This window comes from Nesoenas mayeri, assembly GCF_963082525.1.
Source record: "Nesoenas mayeri genome assembly, chromosome: 2".
NCBI lineage: Eukaryota > Metazoa > Chordata > Aves > Columbiformes > Columbidae > Nesoenas > Nesoenas mayeri.
In genome coordinates this window covers 108,826,014-108,845,707 of record NC_137543.1, presented here as the reverse complement: position 1 = coordinate 108,845,707, position 19,694 = coordinate 108,826,014, and the positions used below count along the sequence as shown (strand labels likewise).

Sequence of the window (19,694 nt, the reverse complement as noted above, 5' to 3'; positions counted from 1 at the left end):
ATGAGTTACTGCTGCTGATACCTATATGACTGATTTTTATACAGCTCATTTCCTGAAGGTAAAAATGTACTAGATGAACTGTTTGAAAATGTGGAAGATAAGGAGAACAGCACCTTTCACTGTGAGTGTCCATGAGAATCTGACACAAGTTCAATTCTTGGTCTCTACTAGAATTAATACAATCCTTTGCTTCCTGGCTTAATCTTGAGACTTGAGCACTTCTAAATTTTATAGGGATCATTCAAATGCACATGAAGAAGCTGCCATTTTGTTGAATGAAAGCATTGAGGGAAATTTTGAGTGAGAGTGACAAATAATTACAGCTACCACCAGGCTTCCTGCATGCAGATGTTAAAGTGGTGAGGCAAAAGCAGAATGAGATGCCTTGCTGAGAGTCCTGTGGCAGAAATGGCAGTAAAAGCCAGGCTTTGCCAGCTGCACTCCTGTGATTTATCCACAGAGTTGCATGATTTCTAAAGGAACCAATAACTTAAGGTTTTGTTTTAGAGAAAAGTGTTTAAAAGCTCCTAGTATCAGCCAATATTTTTATTTAAGTCTTAGTTTGGAACATAAATATACATAAGTAATACTTTGCACTCACTAGTTGCTATATTTATTAAAGTTACTGGCAATATTAAACTTATCTGAGATGAAACTGACATGGGAAAGCTGCAGTCCTACAGAGGAATCTTAATTGTCTGATTGTAAATATTTGTTAGACAAAATTGGCCAAGTATATCCTGCAGCCATTCCTAAATTTTGTGTGTGAAGTAAAAAAAAAAAAAAAAAAACCACCAAACTTTATATTAGAAATATTTTCGTCTTTAACTGTGGTATGAAAGAGCATATTTGAAATCAATGGAGTTTGCGACATCTTAGAACCACTAGTGAGAACTAGAAATTACCCAAATTTTAGGGCCAGACTATAAACTAAACTATGTTTTTATTAAGAAATTAATTAGACATAAACTGTGGTCCTGGAAGGCAGCTGTTTACACAAAACAGAGCAGGAGTAAACTCATTATAAGAGAGCTGAGCACTGGCAGCAGCACAAGGCTTTGCTGGCAGCTACAGTGCTTCAGCCCGATGTGGCAGGTACGCTCTCATACACTCTCACTGAACGCACGACTGTTCCTTGAGTGCTAGAACACAATGGACAAATCCTCGAGCATGCTGATATTTTGCAAAGGGACTAAGCGGCTCCTTAAAGCTGCAGAAAAATATTAGAAGACATGTAAATATTCCACATTGCTAGAATTAATTCCACTGCTAGAATTAATGGTGTTAGCAGGAGTGAGATATCAGGGACATTCCAGCTTAAAATCTTATTTTGAATCAGAGTAAGATTGCTATGCATACAATGAGATGAAGATGGTAATTATTTCATTATTTGTAGGTCTAAAATTTCACCGTTTAGGGGTTCCATGTCAATGGAAGTGATGTTAAATGTCTGGTTGTTTCACTTCAGGTAAAAGCTTATTTATTCATGTGCGAGACCATAACCATGTTTCTAGACACATAACAAGCTTTTTAGTGTGAGCTTGATCAGCTTTTGACTGACTTTGCTTCTCTGTTTATTTTAGTATTTCACGTAGGCACTGTGTTTCCTCTGGTTTAAGTGCATACAGCTTCAGAGGAGCTGGGCAACTTTTCCTTGACATCCATGAGATGCCGTGCATAAGGCACACTGGCAAGAGTTGCTCATTTTGTTGGATAGTGCCCAGTTTTACCCTGATGCTTGTTCATCCACTCCGGATGCCTTTGTGCAGGCATCCCTGGGGACATGCTCCCACTCTCGCAGGCTGCTCTGCCGTGCAGCTCACTCTGCCGACTGGCTCCTCGCCTCTGCTCTCCCATGTGCAATAGGAGCAGGAGGGGCTCTCATGCTGTCACCCACAGCAATACATCTTGCGTTGTACTGCAGAGGTTGGCCTGCACTTCTTTGGTGGCCTCCACATGTTTGTGAAGAGCGGAGGAAGAGGGGGGAGGAGATCGCCTTGCTTCAGGCCAACTACCCACTTGCTAGGCAAGCCCATGGTTTCACAAGCACTGGCAACAGCTCAGGAGGGGAAGGCGGTCATGGCTGGGTTATTATGGGGGGCTGCTGTCCCGCACATCCTTCCTTCAGCTGTCAGGGCTGCAGCCATGCGCGGGGCCAAGGTCCCTTTTGGGCATAGTGGATTTATGCACATGTAAAACAGGGAAGAATTGGCATACACCACGCAAATGAAAAACTGAAGCATAATGTATTATAGCAATATATATTCTATTAATAACAGTAGTGATTTACAGTGCTGAGGACTGAAGTTTCTACATTTGAACTGGCTTGAGTTATGGAGTGAATTATTCAATCCCATATAGTTTTAGATAATGTACACAGAAAAAAAAAAATTGGTTTGTGCCCAGAGGATATAAAGAAGGCGGTGGGGGGAGGATGTGTGAGTACCATACTGGACACTTGGGCAGCTGAGTGATCTGTACAGCCAGCTGTGGAAATGATTTGCACAACAAAAAATTTATATTCATTGCAGTATGCTGATTTTGATTATTTGTGGCTTGTTTAACACAGGAGCTGAACTTTTATCTAAACTTCTTTATCTGGACTTTCAGCTTCTTTCTGAACTGAGCCTGTCCCTGAGGTATCCAAGCTCTGACTTGTCTAAAATGAGGTTTCTAGCACTGTTTTATAGCTTGTGGTTTCCTAGGGCAAAGAATTGATCTCTGGGTGTCTTTATGTGATGGTCCTCTTCTGTGTCATGTGCTGGATTTTTGACAGAATTGCAGAGAGGAGAACGACAAGCAGAACAGCACCAATGTATATTGGGTTTTGATTAGCCAGAGGGTTCTTGCTCTTCAGTATGTGCTAGACAGAACATTTTTGCCCTTTGTCTTTAAAATGAGAGTTTGAAGACTATTTTTCAGTTTTTAGGAGAAATGTTGTGAAGACATTTCTGTCTACTGAGCTGAGTTAGTGCATGCTTTGAACTGGCTTTTACCAACAGCGAGTGTGAATCCTGCTGAGTGCTGGACTTGCAAAATCCTCATTTAAGCAGAGGCTGTAAGTGTGGATGCAGCTGTTTGCTAGCACTGCTTAAACGGACAATAGTTTTGAACTATAAAGCTTGCTTTATGAAATATGAAGGTCTTTTAAAAAAGCCAGACAAGCCCAAGCAGGTATTTCAAAGGTGCATGTGGGCTTCTTGCTTGGAGAAGCCCGATGACTTTTTTCTGTGACTGCACAAGTGTCTTTCAAAGAACACTTTTATTCCTCTATGTGCAGTAGTTGCTGTTGCCTCACATATTGTCTCAGCATTCAGAAAACATCTGAAGCTAACCAAGGCTAAAGCTAACTCGAAATTCACCTATGTAGCAAAACCCAGTTTTCTCCTTTTTGGAAGGAGACACTTTCCCTTACTTAGGGCCTCAAACATTAAGTCTTCTTACAATGGGCCAAAACATACAGGAGAGGAATAAAGCAATCTATGCACTTATTCTTTGCCAGTGTTTGCTCTGTATCCTGTATTAAAAGCCCAAAGAACATTTTTTTTGCCTATTTTTCAATGCAAAAAGTCTCCCGGGTGGGTGTAACCTACACATTGCCACAGCTGTATAGCTCCAAATGTAGGTTTTGGAGGTGGTGAACAAGAAACCTGTTGAAACTGAGTGGTGTTTCATATCTTTGATGAAAGTTCCTGTGCCTATGCGGAGTTCACATGCTTCTTCCTTTCTCTACATATAATTCCAAGAATAAACCTTTATTTATTATGGTGATACTTTAAAATTAAGAATCATAATTGATGTTAAGATAAACAAGGCAGTTGGCTCAAATTGCTGTGAGAGCACTTACCTGGGGCTAGTGATGGGAAGGGTGGACTTCACAGAGTACAAAGGTCTTCCCTGTGGAGATGTAGACAGATGCCCCGGCTGTCTCAGAACTTGTAAAGGGAAATACTTCTCCTTTTTCTTTCTTCTTGTTTTCTTCTCCACCATCTCTCCTCAGTTTAAAATTATATCAACAACAGTAGTTTCTCACACTTTCTTCCAAGTTCCTGCTAAGCTTTGTCCTCTCATTTTTCAGTTATTATCACTTAGAAAACTATGATCCCTACATACAGGAACTACGTAGCCCGTACCTGTCCTGTTTGTCCATCAAAATGGCAAATACTGTAACTTCAGTTGTGTTCTCTGAAATTCTTCCTTTTGTAGTCCTCAAATCATTGCATTCTTGAGAGGTTTTTTCTGATAAGCTTTGCACTTTGTTACTTTTGTTACCCATTTATCTAGTTGCTTCAAATAAGTTGTTACTTGCTGTCTCTTATGTAGGCTTCTCAGGGATACTACTTGACACAGATTCTAGACTCAGTAGGCCTAGAACTGGGCTTTGAGAACAGTATTATCCTGTTATAAATAATAAAAACGCAATCAGGTGATAATTTGCTTCTGTGATTCAAAACCAAACCCGTATTATCTCCCAAGTATGGGTGGATCTTCATTATGTATAGTACCTAGGAAACCTTGAGCAAAAAGGTCAGTAGATATGCTTGGTTGTATAATGTCATTTTCACCAGGCAGAAGGTAGCTGGACCATTTGAAGTCTGTTTCTGTTCATAAAGAACAGACAAAACTGTGTTTTATTACATTTCCTTTTCTTGGACCAATGTGAGCATCTCAAACCATTTGTTTACCCTTGGCTTCCCCAGACAGAAAAGGTTTGTATTCAGGCAACAGGGGCTCAAATGTCAGGTTTTCTACACTCGATTATTTAAGTGATTTGCTGTGCTTTTTAAATTCTGTCTAGATGTTAGAGGAAGATTGTGTTTGAACATCTTTTATTTGTCCTTACACAAGCGGACAGTTAATGTTGTAGCCAAAGCACTGCCTTCCCCAGTGAGTTTGCTGGCTACCATGTAATATTTGTTCACCAGCCTCAAGGGGAAGGTTGGCAGCATTTCAGTGGTGGTGTGTGTCCAGTACTTGTGAAATGCCTTTGTTATCTTCCCGGATAAAATGAACTACGTGAATGTACAACAATAACGTTGTGGCTGAGTGTTCTCTCTGGTCTCAATGTCCTCCAAACAGGATCTGTGTCTGCCAGGCACTTTGAGAAAATCACAGCCATTGCAGCTATGTTGCTCCATGTGAACAAATGAGACCCACTGGCAAGAGAGAGGTCGGGTCGTGATTCAGATTTTCTTTCTGAAAAGAAGACAGACAGCATTTTCAGGAGCCCAAACGAGAAAAAGAATATGTGTGTAGACTGAAAAATTGCAAATAAGTACCTAAGTTTCCAAGGTTCCCAACTGCTGGAACACAACATGTGTATTTGTTGGAAGTTGTTACCATCCCTCAGACCCAAATGCCAAGAACAGAGAAAATGTGACTTGCATAGTCTGAATTCTCTCTTTAAGCTTGGTGTCATAGTGGGAAATTCTGTGTTATGACTTTAACCAGCCATAGCCATTTCCTACTAGTTCAGCTAAACCCATGAAAGTAATTTATTCTGATAATTATGGATACAGCACAACTTCCATGCAAATATTTTTGGCAGGTCAAATGTATCAAAATGCAATTGTAAAGCTACTTTTTATTAATTCCAGAAATAGTCTTTAATGTTTAGTCTCTGGTTTTCATACAAAGTCAGAAATATTTCAGTAGTTTTTCTTTTTTCTTTAGGGAGGAAATGAAAAATATAGAATGAGATATGTCTTAAATTAATTGCACTTGCAGGAATAATATATCTAATTATTGTCCTATTCCCTGCTGAGATTTAAGAAATCAGTATATAGTAATTTGTCCAGACATATCTGCAGTAGACATTGTTTTCTTTCTAATTTTTGAGACTGATAATCAGAGATGAACTTTGGATGATGGCTGTGTTCGTTCTATGACTTTTTAAGAAATGCACTACTTAGTAAAATTTTGCAATAGGAAAAGATCTTTAAACTATTTGAAAGTGTTTATGAGTTTTAATGTTGGCGAAGTATACTGGTAACATCTGCTGTGCAAGTTACTGTACACAGTTACCATCCTACAAGAAGTTCATGCTTTCATTAGACTCAAGTTACCAGCACTCAGCACTGAAAGATCTTTAGAAGTTCATTAACTGGAGTTATCTTCATTTCTGAAGAACTGCAAGTGCAAAGTCCTTAACAAAATATGTTATGTATGTACAGAAGAAACAAACACTAGGTGAATTAGTCTGTCAGAGGCAAACTAGATCTTACCTACAAGGTAAAGATAATTCAAGGGTAAGACATGAGAACCACGAGCTTTATTCACTGAATTAGCAAGTAGGTCCATTGAAGCCAACTGGGACAAAAGTTGAACCAGGAGTGGTTAGAGGAACAAATTATTGATGACTGGACTTCATGTTTGTGCTGAGGTGACGCTCCAGCATCAGTGACAACAGCAAGGCATGATATATTAAAGAAGCTAAAGTAGTAAATTAAATTGTCGGTACTGGTGTCCATCTCTGTGTGCAATTATGTCTTTCCCACATCTAAATGTATATTTTCTGTGCGTGCTGCTAGCCTGAATTGTGTATCGACTTTAAGGTACCTTAGTCACTGTTTTTGGAAAATTTGGCCTTTGAGACAGACATAAAGCATTTCATTAAATTAATAGCTTATTTACAGACCACTTGAGCTAAGTTTATAAATTGACTGTTCTTGGGGGGAAAAAAAAGGCACTTAAAGTTTTTCTTCTTATTTCAACATTACATAGTAACAGCCTGATAAAATATGTGTTTAAAAACGATATTTGTTTTACTACTACAGCCTGTGCAATAAATTTCCTTTTAAAATCTGTGCACTACACATCTTCACCCTAGTTACCAACAGTAATATCTTAAGTCACTTAAATGCAATTTTGTGTATGTTGCTAGTTCTTTTCTGCCATAGCAATGTCTATCAGTTGCAATACATTGGGATCAGATACTCATGCAAGGTATGAAATTGTTCCGTAGTAGCCAAACAAAGTTTTTGTAGAGGAGAAATTTTCTGTGAGCAAGCTACTGAACTTCTCTTTGCCTCAGTTCCCCAGCTGCATAAGTGTATATAGCATTGTGTATATACACAAAGTATACATTTTATGTGCATACATACACACACCCACTGCAGGCATTTGTTGAACGGTGATGTTTGAAGCATATGTATTTATTTTCTTGTACGTGTTTCACTGAGCAAGTGAGGATCTATGTTACAGGAAAGTTAAGGGATTTGCCTCTCAAATGTCAATGGAAGACTGAATAATGAAAGCCAGGCCACTGGAGTCCTTAGGAGCGTACCTTAGCCATATTATCATCCTTCCTCCTAAATATATATTTTCTCCTTTAACTACAGGCAGGACACGTGGCTGCTTTCCAAACATGGCTTTTCCTCACAGGGGGGCCCAGGCGGTGGCAGTTTGCCAGTCCTTTATGGAAAAAAATGATACACAATATCTGTTTGTGACCCTTCTGTACTGTGGCAAGGGCCCTTTAATTGGGAGGAAGGAAACGGTGCATCCTCTTAGAGCTGGTGGCTTGCCAAAATTATCCAGGGCCACACGAACCCAAGTGCAAAGTATTTTTTCCTGCCTTCTTGGCAGTAGTGAAGTGCGATGCACTTAATAATCAGTGATCGATCTCAGCATGGGGAAAAACTTGGTGCTTCCCATCTCAGCAGCACTGCTTTGCAGAGATTGGAGGTGTGGCTGCTTAGCCAGCTGATGGCATCTTGATTGGGGTTAGGTTCCTGGCCCCACTTTGAACCATGTTTAGCTGCCTATTTTTTTTATCTGTGGTGCTGTTTATGAGAAGGGGAAGTGGCCAAGGGCATATACTCAAAAAAGGTGAGGAGAAGATTACTGAAGGGCCACAAGATTAATGACTTGGGACCTCTGCCTAGATTAAAGAGATGTGGCTGTGAAAGATTCAGGATCTGAGTGCTGTTCATCAGGTATAGCTGGACAGTGCTTAGCAGTAGATGAAAATGCTGTATAATAGAGGAAATACAGCTTCTGATTAAGGTACTGAACCTCAAGTATCTTGTCAAAGCCTAGTTCTATGGGAGATCTTTTCAGTGGTTCTTAAATTTAATTTTATTTCTTAGTTACGCTTATGTCAGTACTCACTTCTCTCTCTTTTCTCTTTAATTGTTGGTTTGTACTGTAACCTCCACTAGAAGATGTTTATCAGCAGAGCCATACTGATAAAAATCAACACTTTGTGTGTGCAGTGTAGTACCTCAGGATACATGAGAAAATTAAAAATTGTACAAAAAGTTGCAAAAGTTTCTTATAGTTCTGAATTCTGTTTGAACACAGTTTGTTGTTCACAAACCTGTATTAGTAGCACGGAACACTAGTGCGAATCAAGACGTAATGATTTATTTTTACAGTAGTCGGCATTTTCTTCTTTCCTAATAGATTATGTTAATGGAGAAAATACTTAAGAAAATACAAAACATAACCATTCTTCTACAATCCACATTTCAAACTATTTTATTTCATTGAGAGAGTAAGCCCCACTGGACATTGTAAGAGTGCTCTAGACATTTACTCAACAGTTACTGTAGCAAAGGCAGCGATATCTCTTGCCCTCTGATCAGCCTTGTTTTTTCCCAACTGCAGATTAAATTTTATTTTGCAGTATCATCACTCTTCAAACATGCTTATCATTGGCACCCTAGAGAGATAGCCACAGGACGGTTCTGCAGGAAATGTTGGCTAAATGTTTATACTTTCAGAGTTTAGAAAAATATAAAATCTAGTAATTCAGTGATCAGCCTTTGAATGTGCAGAAAATAGCAATGGGGAAAAAAGGGCAATAATTTATTGTCATGTTAATTCAACACTTTGAAATCGCTTCGAAGTTTTCAGTTTGTGTGAGTGCTTGAAGAATGCAATTTGATGCGACTGTTGTTAGATACGACTTATCTGTGGTTTTTAAGGGATTTAAACCTGGCATGACAGCTAAAGGGAGTTGTGTGTGCTTTTGAGAGAGACTTTAAATGCTTAAGATTGAGTAGAGGACTTGACAGTGCTGTTGCATGGCAATAAATAACTTCACAAAAACAGGTGTAATTCCCCTGCTGACAAGTAACACAGATTTTCTATTGCTTTATTGTTTGGTTTTGCGAGAGACATGCTTTCTGCTCAGCATTTACTGTAGATGGCAGTAAGGTTATGCTAGAAAAGGGTACATGGGCTGGAATAACTAAATTAAAGGATGTGTGTAAAACCTATGGATGGTTTTAGGTTTTGAATCTAAGCCACCTATTTATAGCAGCTCTAATACTTACTTGAAGCACCTCCAGAAAGGACTGGTTATTGTTTGTCAGTTCTGGTAAAGACCAGGCCAGCTTTTTCGTTCCATTTTGTTTGAATCTCCATGAATTTGTTTGGATTTGTTTAAAAGCAAGCAGATATCTTTGCAGTTTATCACAGCAGATGTGAAACATGACAGTTTGTGGATTTACAGACAACCTCTCTTCTTTCCCTGGCCTGGGAAGTGAATCCATTGTGAGTGACACTACTAGCCCCAGGATTTCGGGTCTACCCGTATATTCACGAAGTCCTCAATGGCCCTCTTCCTCGTCTGTGTTTGTACACTGAAGAAACAAAGTAGGACATGGTGCCCTTGGTGTAGCAGTTGCCCTCTGGTGAGGTCTGCCAGGGTTAAGAGAAAAGTATGCTGCATGCTGAGCAGTGTCCTGCTCCCAAGACCTTTCTTTCAGCTGCACTGACCCGAAAGGCCCATAACTCAATAGGGCCTCCTCTGCCTTCCCAAATAATTTCCACCCAACTCTGAAATGCTGACTGTAATTCGCTTTTCTCATTTCCTGCCTTGTCTTTGGTGGCCGATGACTGTTCTACTGTAACCCTTCAGCTTCCCATGATACTTTTGCCTTGTCTCCTCTAAATATGTTCAATAGCTCTTATTCTCGTGAGTGCCTTCCCCAGGCAGAGATTTACTCATCAAAATATTGTCTTCAGTCCTTTCCTTGGATGTGGTGGTGTGAACTCGCAGATTGCATGATGGTGTCATGGCTCTAGACTTAAGTATTCCTTTTCCGTATATGTACATCTGTATGTGTACACACATACACACTTGTCTGTATATATGGAAAACAAAGTCTGGGAGAATTGAACAACATTAGAGACTCGTTCCCTATGAAATGTGGGTTGGAGACAATTGGCACACTGTAGATACCCATTCCACAAATGAGATCACAGCGGTACTCCTGTTAAAGCTGAGGATCTCTCCTCCTCTCCCTGCTTCAAACTCAGGACTGAGTCTCAGCAGTGCGGTCCTCACTGGGTTCTCTGACTTCTCTTAAGGGCTTTGCATTAGACACAGAAAAGAGATCTTCTGCTGTCACTTCTGCCCCAGTGACAAAAAAGCCCGTGTATACTCAGCCCCAGATTGCATCAATTCTCCTGCTTTGGTCCAAGAGTCCTCCTCCTTGCTACCCCTGTATCTCCTCACTGGAATGTAAATTCCCTTGTTCTCTTCAGCTTGCCACAGGCACTTAAAAGCCCTCAACATATGGATAAATATTGCTGTCATTTTTAGTGAAATCAGTTTATTGTAAGGAGATGTATACGTGGGTTGTGTGGGCTCTTGTGAAACAATGGCTATGTTGTGATTTCTTCATGGCCATTACAAAAAAAAACCCCTTTCTGGTGGTGACAGGGACTCTCACATTAAGTGGAAATATATGATGTTAACACTAAGGAACAGTATCCCATAACAAAGTACATCCTTGCCTTTCAGGAAATATAGCTGATTTCTGACCACTAATTTAAACAATGTTAAACCAAAAATCCTTAAAGTCCAGATTCTCTTCTTGCTTGCACTTAAGTCCTCTACATAATTTTAGATTATCCAGATCATTTACAGCAAGTAAACATATATAGCTTTGTAGTGGAGTCACCTCTAGATGTAGGATTTCATGCTTCATTAATATTTATTAAGGTCTTCAGCTCACTTTTTTTACCCTACTAGAAAGTTGTACAGAAGCATTCTGTATCCAGTAACAAAACAGTAACATACCAAAACTATCATAACGAACTTTTAAAAATAATTCCTGAAGCAGATGTTCACAAACAGACAATTTTTATTAAAATAACAGTGGGAAGGAGTTTGCTTTTGTTTGTTTGGCCCTCGAGGAAATTAAAAAGCCTTTCTATTATTTTGATTGTAACTTCAAGAGAGGATTTTATTGAACCAAGGATGTGGTTGCATGAAGGATGGAAACCTTAAGGGTTTAAAACCTGTTTTTGAAAGCTACAGCTTGAACTTCTCTTGTTAATCTTAGAAATAAAGTTCTGCGGCAATTTTATTTTCTAATGTGCAGACCATGTAGGTCTGTTATAAAACTCGATAATACAAAAATGGCCCCCACTTCTTCAATATATCTGCTCCCTGAGCATATGTAAGGAGTATCTGCAGATTCCTGTGACTAAGATAAGTACCTAAAATTAATCCTACTGGGGCAGAACAACAAAGTAGTAGGTTCTTAGACTTCCCCCGCCCCCATTATCAATAAAATAATTCACCTCTGGGTTAGATCATGAAAATCTATAGAAACATTTGTTATTGGCTTCAAGTCTTCATTGAGCCAAAGTATGTTGGCATCAACAGTGAAATTTCACTGGCATTTTTATTATGGTGCTATCTTGAGGATGTCTTCTCAAAATACATCCTTTGCATTGGTATAGCTTGTAGGTACAAGTAGAAAACTTAGTAGCAATGATATTTTTCTACTAAAGAATGGACTTGATCTGACTTCTAGAGCAAGTGTGAAGAACAGGGAACCAGATAAGTAGTTCTTTAATTCTCTTTTTCTGAATCCTTGCATACGCTATTCTGAAAGATGCTGGGAGGCAAGGGAGACATGGCCCTCGAGAATTCAACAGTGTCCCTTTTGTGAGGTGTTTTTTCAGAACAGAACCACCATTGTCAATGCATTTGCCTGTATTGAGCAGCATATAAAGCTTTGCTTATGATAGATGGGAGACTGTGTCCATAGTCTATGCACAAAACTATGAACAAACTACTTCTAAGGCCTCCCTAAGGTCGTGGGACCTCTGTAAAATTGCCATTGTAGGTATTTGTGTGAATTTGTAGATATTTGTGCCTATTGTGTATTTACAAAGTGGTTCCAGATGTGCATGTAAGTACATCGATGCACTCAGCAGTTTCTAGATCAATAGCATGCCCTAGGGCTGTGGTCCACAGATATCCAAAAAAGGGGCTTGTTACACCACGCTGCACCTCCTGTATCCTTTGCACAGAAGCCAAGCAGCAAAGGTAAGGGGTGACAGAGGATGGTGTGTGTCTGGTCTCATGTTGCCATGAATTCAGGGTGTAGTTGGGGCACCGGCAAGGACCTGGGCTTTAGGAAGCACTGCTGGAGGAGCACCCTCAGTAGTTTGAACAAGCTGCCTTTCAGACCCCTGTGAGTTAAAACATACTTGAAGAAAATTAAACTTGCTAAAGAACTGAAACTAAAACACCCAACTTAACAGAAACTTAGTAGTGACAAAACAGCACAAAATATTCCTACGTATAGCCAATTTGGGAATAAAGGATGGTAATAACTGGTTGATAAAGGAAGAATAAAGCCTCGTGTTTTACTCAGCAGGAGTAAGAAACCAGGTTTAGAATGGTAGGAGTTACATAAATGTTTAATTATGATGAACAAAATGTTGATACAGTGGTCTCAATAGTGCACTGCTAAGTTTGAGAAGTTATTCTTGAATGCTTACCAAAGTCTGTTATTAAAAGCATTTTTGTTTATTTGAAAGGCTTAAAAAAAACAGAGATACAAGGGGTTTTTATCCAAACCGAAATGAAAACCACTTGCATATCTTTAAGAGTTTAGGAAACAAGAAGATATGCAAAAGTAATTATCAGCCCTGCAGCAGCTTGAAAGCTTGTAGAGGAGTTACTGTTGATGCTTTGTGTTTTGTAGGATGAGGCTTGTATTTTGTCTTCTGAGCTGCAAATTACACAACTGGTAGCAATGGGACAAGGGAAGTCATTTAGGTAAAAGAAGAGTCTGGAGCTCTCAGTTTCCTCCAAAGCATCTTAATGTAAATGATCCTTAAATAGAAAATTTGAGACCTGAACTTAGAGTGATTACTGGCAGGAAGAGAAGTACCTGTGGTTGTACAGCAGTGCGCTGATACTTCTGGAGACAGATACACCGAAGTGGCAGCAGAGCTCTTCACAATGGTGGTGGAGCACCTGTGATAGACAATAGCCCATGCTGGCTTTTCTAGAAGAGGGTTTCTTACAAAAAAGGCTGATAGTTGGAATTTGAGTGCTGGGAAGTGGGTGTACTGTATCCCTCCAGTCTTGTTTTGTGCAGTTGTAGACACAGTTCATAAAACTTCAGCATCATTTACTCAGGACCCAAGTGTTAGCCTGGCTTTACGTTCAGATCTAAATGTTGCATTAGTCTTTATTTCAAACCAATAAATCTGTATCTGCCTCTTCTGGTCTTTGTCAATTAGAATACTTTATGCATATTTTATTTAAAACGTGTTTTATTGAGAGAACTCTTCCCTCAGAGTTGTTCATCTATAAGGTGCAGAGTACTCATGAAGATTTGGGACCCGTTCTGATTTCATTCATAGTGATGTAAATGAGGAGCTATGATGCCAATTTAGCATTAGGAGGTATTAGATATTAACACCTGTACTACTTTTTTCTCGACACCGTTTTCTGACAAAGTAAGTTTTGATTTAATGGTGCTGTTACTTACCACTGTCATCTCTTCTTGATTTGCAGATGGGCTTCTTCCGCCGGAAGTACAAAGAAATTATTGAGGCCGAAAAGAGCAGAAAGGAGAATGAAGATAGTTGGGACTGGGTCCAGAAAAATCAGTGAACTGCCCGCCAAAACAAAAGCCCAGTCATGTGACACGCGCTCGCTAGCCTATAGGTCCTGCTCTCTTATCTTCCATATGTGGAAGAAGGAATCTTCTCCAGATTTTTCGGAGACCCCGTCGATGCTGTGTCTTTATCACTCCAACAAACTAGGGAACATATCCTGAGGCAACCACTGTAGCCATGTCGGGTGACTGGAGCGAGTTAGTTATACTTCATTTAAGAGCTGAACTTTGAACTTTGGTAACCAAGCTGCAGTGCAGAGCAATATTTATGAATCCAACTATGTGGTATACCCTCAGGGGAAGACTTACCTAAAAATATTTTTTATAAATATAGGCTTTTTATATTATGTCTTTATATTTGTATCAATGTTTTATAGTTTCTATTGAATAGCTATATAGTTCACTCAAGCACTGATATCTGGCTAAATCCATGGAAATATATATATGTATATATAATTCCTATTGTACTTTTAAACTTCAATGCAAGAGAGAAAAGAGAGATTTGCAGATAAAAGTAGCTGAAATCCTATATGCTTAATTCACAAGGCTTGGTAATGTATATAGACAATTTAACGGCAAGAAGCCAAAGTCTTTTCATTATCTCTTTTTTTTAAAAATTGAATTTGATGTTTGATTTATAAACTAAAGAACCTAAAGTATTACACAGATGTGATGTTCTGTATATGAGTCTATCCTTTACTGGCCTGAATAGGAGAGAATGAAAATGCTTCCTCAGTGGCATTGTAGCAAGACTTGTAGCTTGATTTGCTCGCTGAAGGAAGCATCACAGAATCTTTTCCTTTGGGAAGTTATCTCTTGCAGTCTCTAGTGCTTCAGTAATGATCTGGGACTGTACAGTTGAGATACCAGAAGGATATAATTGCCCAACGACTATGGCATTGACAAATTCCTTGGAATTAAGAAAAAAAAAATGAAATGGAGCCATATTAATATTAATGTTAGTATTAAGAAGGATGGTTTTTAAGCTACTGTTAATGATTGTGATCTGTTGCTATCAAAGCAAGTGATAAATTTTTACAAGCTATGAGCATTAGGCCTGCCTTGTGAGTTTTATACACGAGTCATGAGTTTGTTTATGTGATAATTTTAAGAGAGATAAGAGGATGCAAGGGTAAAATGTTTGGATCTTTGGATCTTAGATTCTCTGTCTGGTTGTTGCTAATACTGAATGTCATCCTTCCTCAAGCATTAAGAAGGAAGTTTAGTCAAGGTGCAAACGTTATTGGATCTCAGATTGACACTTTGTTCACTGGTAATTCCTTAACAAATAATGTTTTGAATTAGAAAAAACTTAGTTGTAATCAATTCAACCATGTTTCTTCAGAAAGCTCTTGGATTTCTGAATAGAAATAGTGGCACTCTGTAAGACCTGGGTTTAGATTCCACTTGTACTTTGCACCTTGTGTAAATAAGAAGTAAATAACATGGTGGTATAAAATCCATGTAAGGGAAAGAAGAGTTGAGCTCTGTTGTAGAAGGTGAAGGAGAAACAGGAATGAATTATTGCAGGATGTCTCCTTCCATAAAGGTAAGGTAAAAGAGCTGTGGGAAGTCTGGAAACTTGAATGCAGAGAACATGCAAGAAATCTACTTGAGAATAGGCCTTATCCTTTCTCTTCCTTACCAAATTCATTATAGCTTCAAATTTTAAAAATTAACCATGACCATATTCCTGTTTGCTCCCACCACCACCACTCCCCAGCATTAAGTGCCTGCTGTTACTACAGTATTGATCAATATTTATAAACTATCTGTACCCATTAGATGGAAGATGTTTTTTAAGTGAATGAAGTATATTGATTCATCGTTTGACAAGAAAAGCTATAATATTAGTTTGTTCAGTTATCTTTTTTAAAACAGTCATTAGTGATTTAACAGGCTTCATATAGCAAATGATTGTTGAAGCCAGAATCTGAAAAAAACTGCTGAGGCAAAATCCTGTTACGTAGGACTGTCGATTTTTCATCAGAGTGCAAAAAACAAAAGGCTGATGGCCTTGGACTGCACTGTTGTCTTAGAGGCTATTGAATTAATTATAGTATGATATTTCTGACATCAGTTAGTTTTGCTAGTATTTGAACCTAACGTATCTATATTTGCTGTTGTTGGGAAATACCTAAGGCTGGCAGAACTTGGACATGAGACTGATTCACATCTATAAAATGAATAAGAAATTGCTTAAAATTCTTACTGAAAATAAGTCAATTTATGTAGCTGTAAAAATTTTCAGTATCTGCCCTGTCTAAAGCTGAACCAAACTGTAAATTTGCTGGAAAAATAATTCAGGGGACAAGTGAAATTATTTGTGAATTTATCCAAATTTGAAAGTTTCTGTTTAAAAAAAAAAAAAGGGAGGAAATTCCCTTTGAATAGTTGAAATGCTCACTTTCCACTTTTTAAACAAAGATTTACCTTCAGATCTGCCAATGGTGATTAGGTATTCCACTGAAACATCTTTTTAAATTTTATGAGGAAAATAGTTAAGAAGGGTAAAATATCCATTTAGCATTTTGTATTTTGTTGGACTTTTTTTGGTTTTGGCTCAAGGCAAAAATTCTTTTTTCTTATTTGGTTAAAGTAAATAATAATTTTTTTTAAAAAAGTAAAACCTATTTGATGGAGCCCACACTGGACTTTTTTGATATCTGACTTGAATTGTCTACTATTGATCTGCCACAAGTTGTTGCGCAGTGAAAGATCTGTTTGTTGGCCAGATTAGTGACATATTCTTGAAATAACCCATAAATTCTTAGTATCATCACTGTTAGGTACTCAATAGTTCTGTTGTCATAGATGCTTTCTTTTTAGATAGATACTCCTCAGATTTTTTTTTACATGGTTCCAGTTAAGATAGTAAGATTTGACAACAAAATGTACCAGTACTTAGTAATAAAATCCTATAGATGCACCTTTCCACTTCTTGAAAAGCAACCAAACAAGCCAAACAAAAAACCCCACTCGTATCAGTTGGTTGCCATCAGTTTCTAACCCCAAAATCTTATGAAAACCTAGTATACATCAAGAATGTGTAGAAAATAGCTGTGCTGTTTTGCTATATGGTGTTTGGGTTTGTTTGTTTTTAAGAAATTTAATAAATGTATCAAAATCTGGAGGCATGGTTACTTTGGAAATTGCTTCTAGGACTCTGGAAGTTGCCACCTGTCAGCTGCATGTTAGTTCCTTTGTGAAGGAAATGCTGCTTGCACAGCAGAGCTTGGGGGAGTCATTGTACCGGTTTTCTCCAGTTAATCCATTTTGGGACAAAGTCATCAATTGTCTTAGAGAATTTTGTTGAAAGGTTTGCTGAACTGGCATTGGTTTGGGTTTTTTTTATTCAGCAAGCTCAGTTCACACAGGCTCTGAGCTCTGCAGGTGGAAGTGAGGCTGTAACATTTTCAGATACATCATCTGACACCTCAGATCTTTTAAACCCTGACGCTTGCAATGTGCAGGGTGTCTTCCTATGGATAGTACCCTTGTTGGTTTTAGGGTAGGAAGAAAACAATCTGGGAAAAATAAGACCAGGAAGAAAGGTGGGGGGGGGACAATTAAGGAAAAATTCATTTAATGCAGAGCCCATGCTGTTGCAAACCCATTTAATTTCCATCTTGAATTCAAGAAGATTACAGTCATTTCAGAGTTTTGGTAGCCCACAGCTCAGGGATGAATTTCACTTCCCAAGAGCCACGTTTCACAGTATATTTTGTGACCATTTCATTTGAAAACCAAGAGTCTGCTCCTGGAGATGAATTTCCATGAGTTCACCCCAAGCAACAGCAGGGCTAGTGTACTCTGAGGCTGTCACTAGTATGCTCTGGTAATTGGCCATTGTAACTACCAGAAATACAAGCTATGTTTTTCTAAATAACATAGTTTTCAATTCATTCAATTACAATAAAGTCAGTAAACCGGACAAAATACTGGAGCAACCTCTGAATTGAAGTCACCTCACGTTTCACTTGGATTATCTGAGAGAAAAACAGTGCTCGATGTGAACCCCAAGCCTGTAGACCACCTAAGTAATCCTTTCATCTCAAAGTGGCAAAGCCTTTTGCGATGGTGAGCATTCCAGTGAGGACAGCCCTCTCTGTCTTGATACACGAATGGGAAAGACCCTACATACAAGTCAGTGATGTGCAGGTAACTTAGCTTGCTGAAGGCAACAGTTGTGTAAAGATTGTGTTTGGTAATATCTAGCATCAAGTTTCTTTAATGTCTTCTGTTTATGGGCACATTTTGGAGTCTTGCACAGGTTTCAAGCGTAGTATCCGTGTGGCGTGGGAATACATAATGTTGTTTCACTAAAGGATTAAGAGAGTCATGGAACTTATTTCTACCTTTGTCCAAGTTCATCCACTTGCTAGGGTTTCTTGGATATAAATGAAAGTAGGATTTGGTTCATTTAGTGTACGTTGATTAAACTGGCATGAAGACTATAATTGCTTTTGAGCATGGTTTGCATATGCAGTAGGGTACCCACACCGTTGTCACTCCTTTTTCTTACGATGTCACTCCTTATGTATTGTAAAATTGTATGTTTCTTTTTTGTGAACTTGTGGTTGGAAGAATGTGTTTACTCTTATTGAAGTCACCTGTATTTAGAAGCTCGTGTTCACCTGTATTCTAATTCACTTGCACTGTTTTGGAAATGTCAGGTTTACAAAAATACAACTTTTTGGAATAAAAAGTGGCTGCAAAATTATCCTAATAAGATCATTTTCTCACTTATTGTTGTTGTCTGGCTCAAGTATTTTTGCATTAATAAGGTGAGACATTTTCTCATGCATATTTGAATTAAATGGTATGTGCATGTGTTTATCTTTGTGTAGATGGTGGACATCGTTTATCCTAATTCTATGACACATATAAAATCAAGGTATTTGGAGATTAAAAGTATAACTAGCTTGACTACTGTACTGTAAAACTGTGCAAATAATAGCAAAGGGAATTATTTATATGTCAACAGTATTGCCGGATCCACAACAAAACCAAAAAAAGATGTGGTGCTGGTACGGCCTTATGATAAGAGTGTTGCCCTGTATCAGTTGAGTTCTGTTTCAATCTGTATTAATTTGGATGAAAGTCAAATTATTCAGCTTCACGTATTTTTTTTTGTTTCTGCAAGGATTTCTATTCCATGAGTAGCTAAATAATACATTTCAAAGATTTTCTTCAACTCCATATATCCCCATGCTTACTTTGTCAAAGGCAGTAGAAACTGGATGGAAGCAGTGAAAAAACAAACAAACAAACAAAAGGATTAATTCCTATGGCTGTGATTTTGTATTTCTAATACCCATTAGTGGCCATATCGAAGTTTTCTCATCATTTTGAGGATGGGTGAAGCCTCTGTGGTGAAATATGAATTTACTTAAACTTTCATTCTAAAACAAACAAGAAAAAGAACCTGAAATTTCAGGCTCTGCCTTTCGTCATCTTCAGCTCCATTCTCTGCTTTTTGTGAAGACCCTGTTTGTAAATGTTCAAATGTTCTCCAGCCGTACAGAAACAGCCTGTTTCCTCTGTGTTAGACTGTCAGCTAAATACCTAAGAGGAGGCTGGGCAGAGTTGGAACCTAACCTGTGATGCAGAGCATGTTTGTCCTGGTGGAAGACCAGGGCTTTATGTACCACAAAGCCAAAGGCATTAGGAGAGCTCCAAGCAGATGTGGGTCCTGGCATGTAGGTAGCACCCTTCAAAGTAAAAACAAATGTTCTCAGTCAGGAAAGCTCTCTTCAGGGGAAAGAAAACATCATTGGGCAAAAGTGGCAGGAGGATACTGCTGCAGGG

The 19,694-nt window shown here is 38.6% G+C and overlaps 1 protein-coding gene across 1 annotated transcript in view; it reads left to right on the top strand.

The window, feature by feature from the left end:
* Window positions 1-13,879, top strand: part of ITGA9 (integrin subunit alpha 9) — a gene marked incomplete at both ends in the record, with an annotated part of 220,912 nt that extends 207,033 nt beyond the window's left edge. Inside the window, one exon of the mRNA XM_080364271.1 lies at window positions 13,781-13,879. Coding sequence (XP_080220397.1) covers window positions 13,781-13,879 — 99 coding nt within the window. The remainder of the gene's footprint in view (window positions 1-13,780) is intronic.
* Window positions 13,880-19,694: the final 5,815 nt, after the last annotated feature.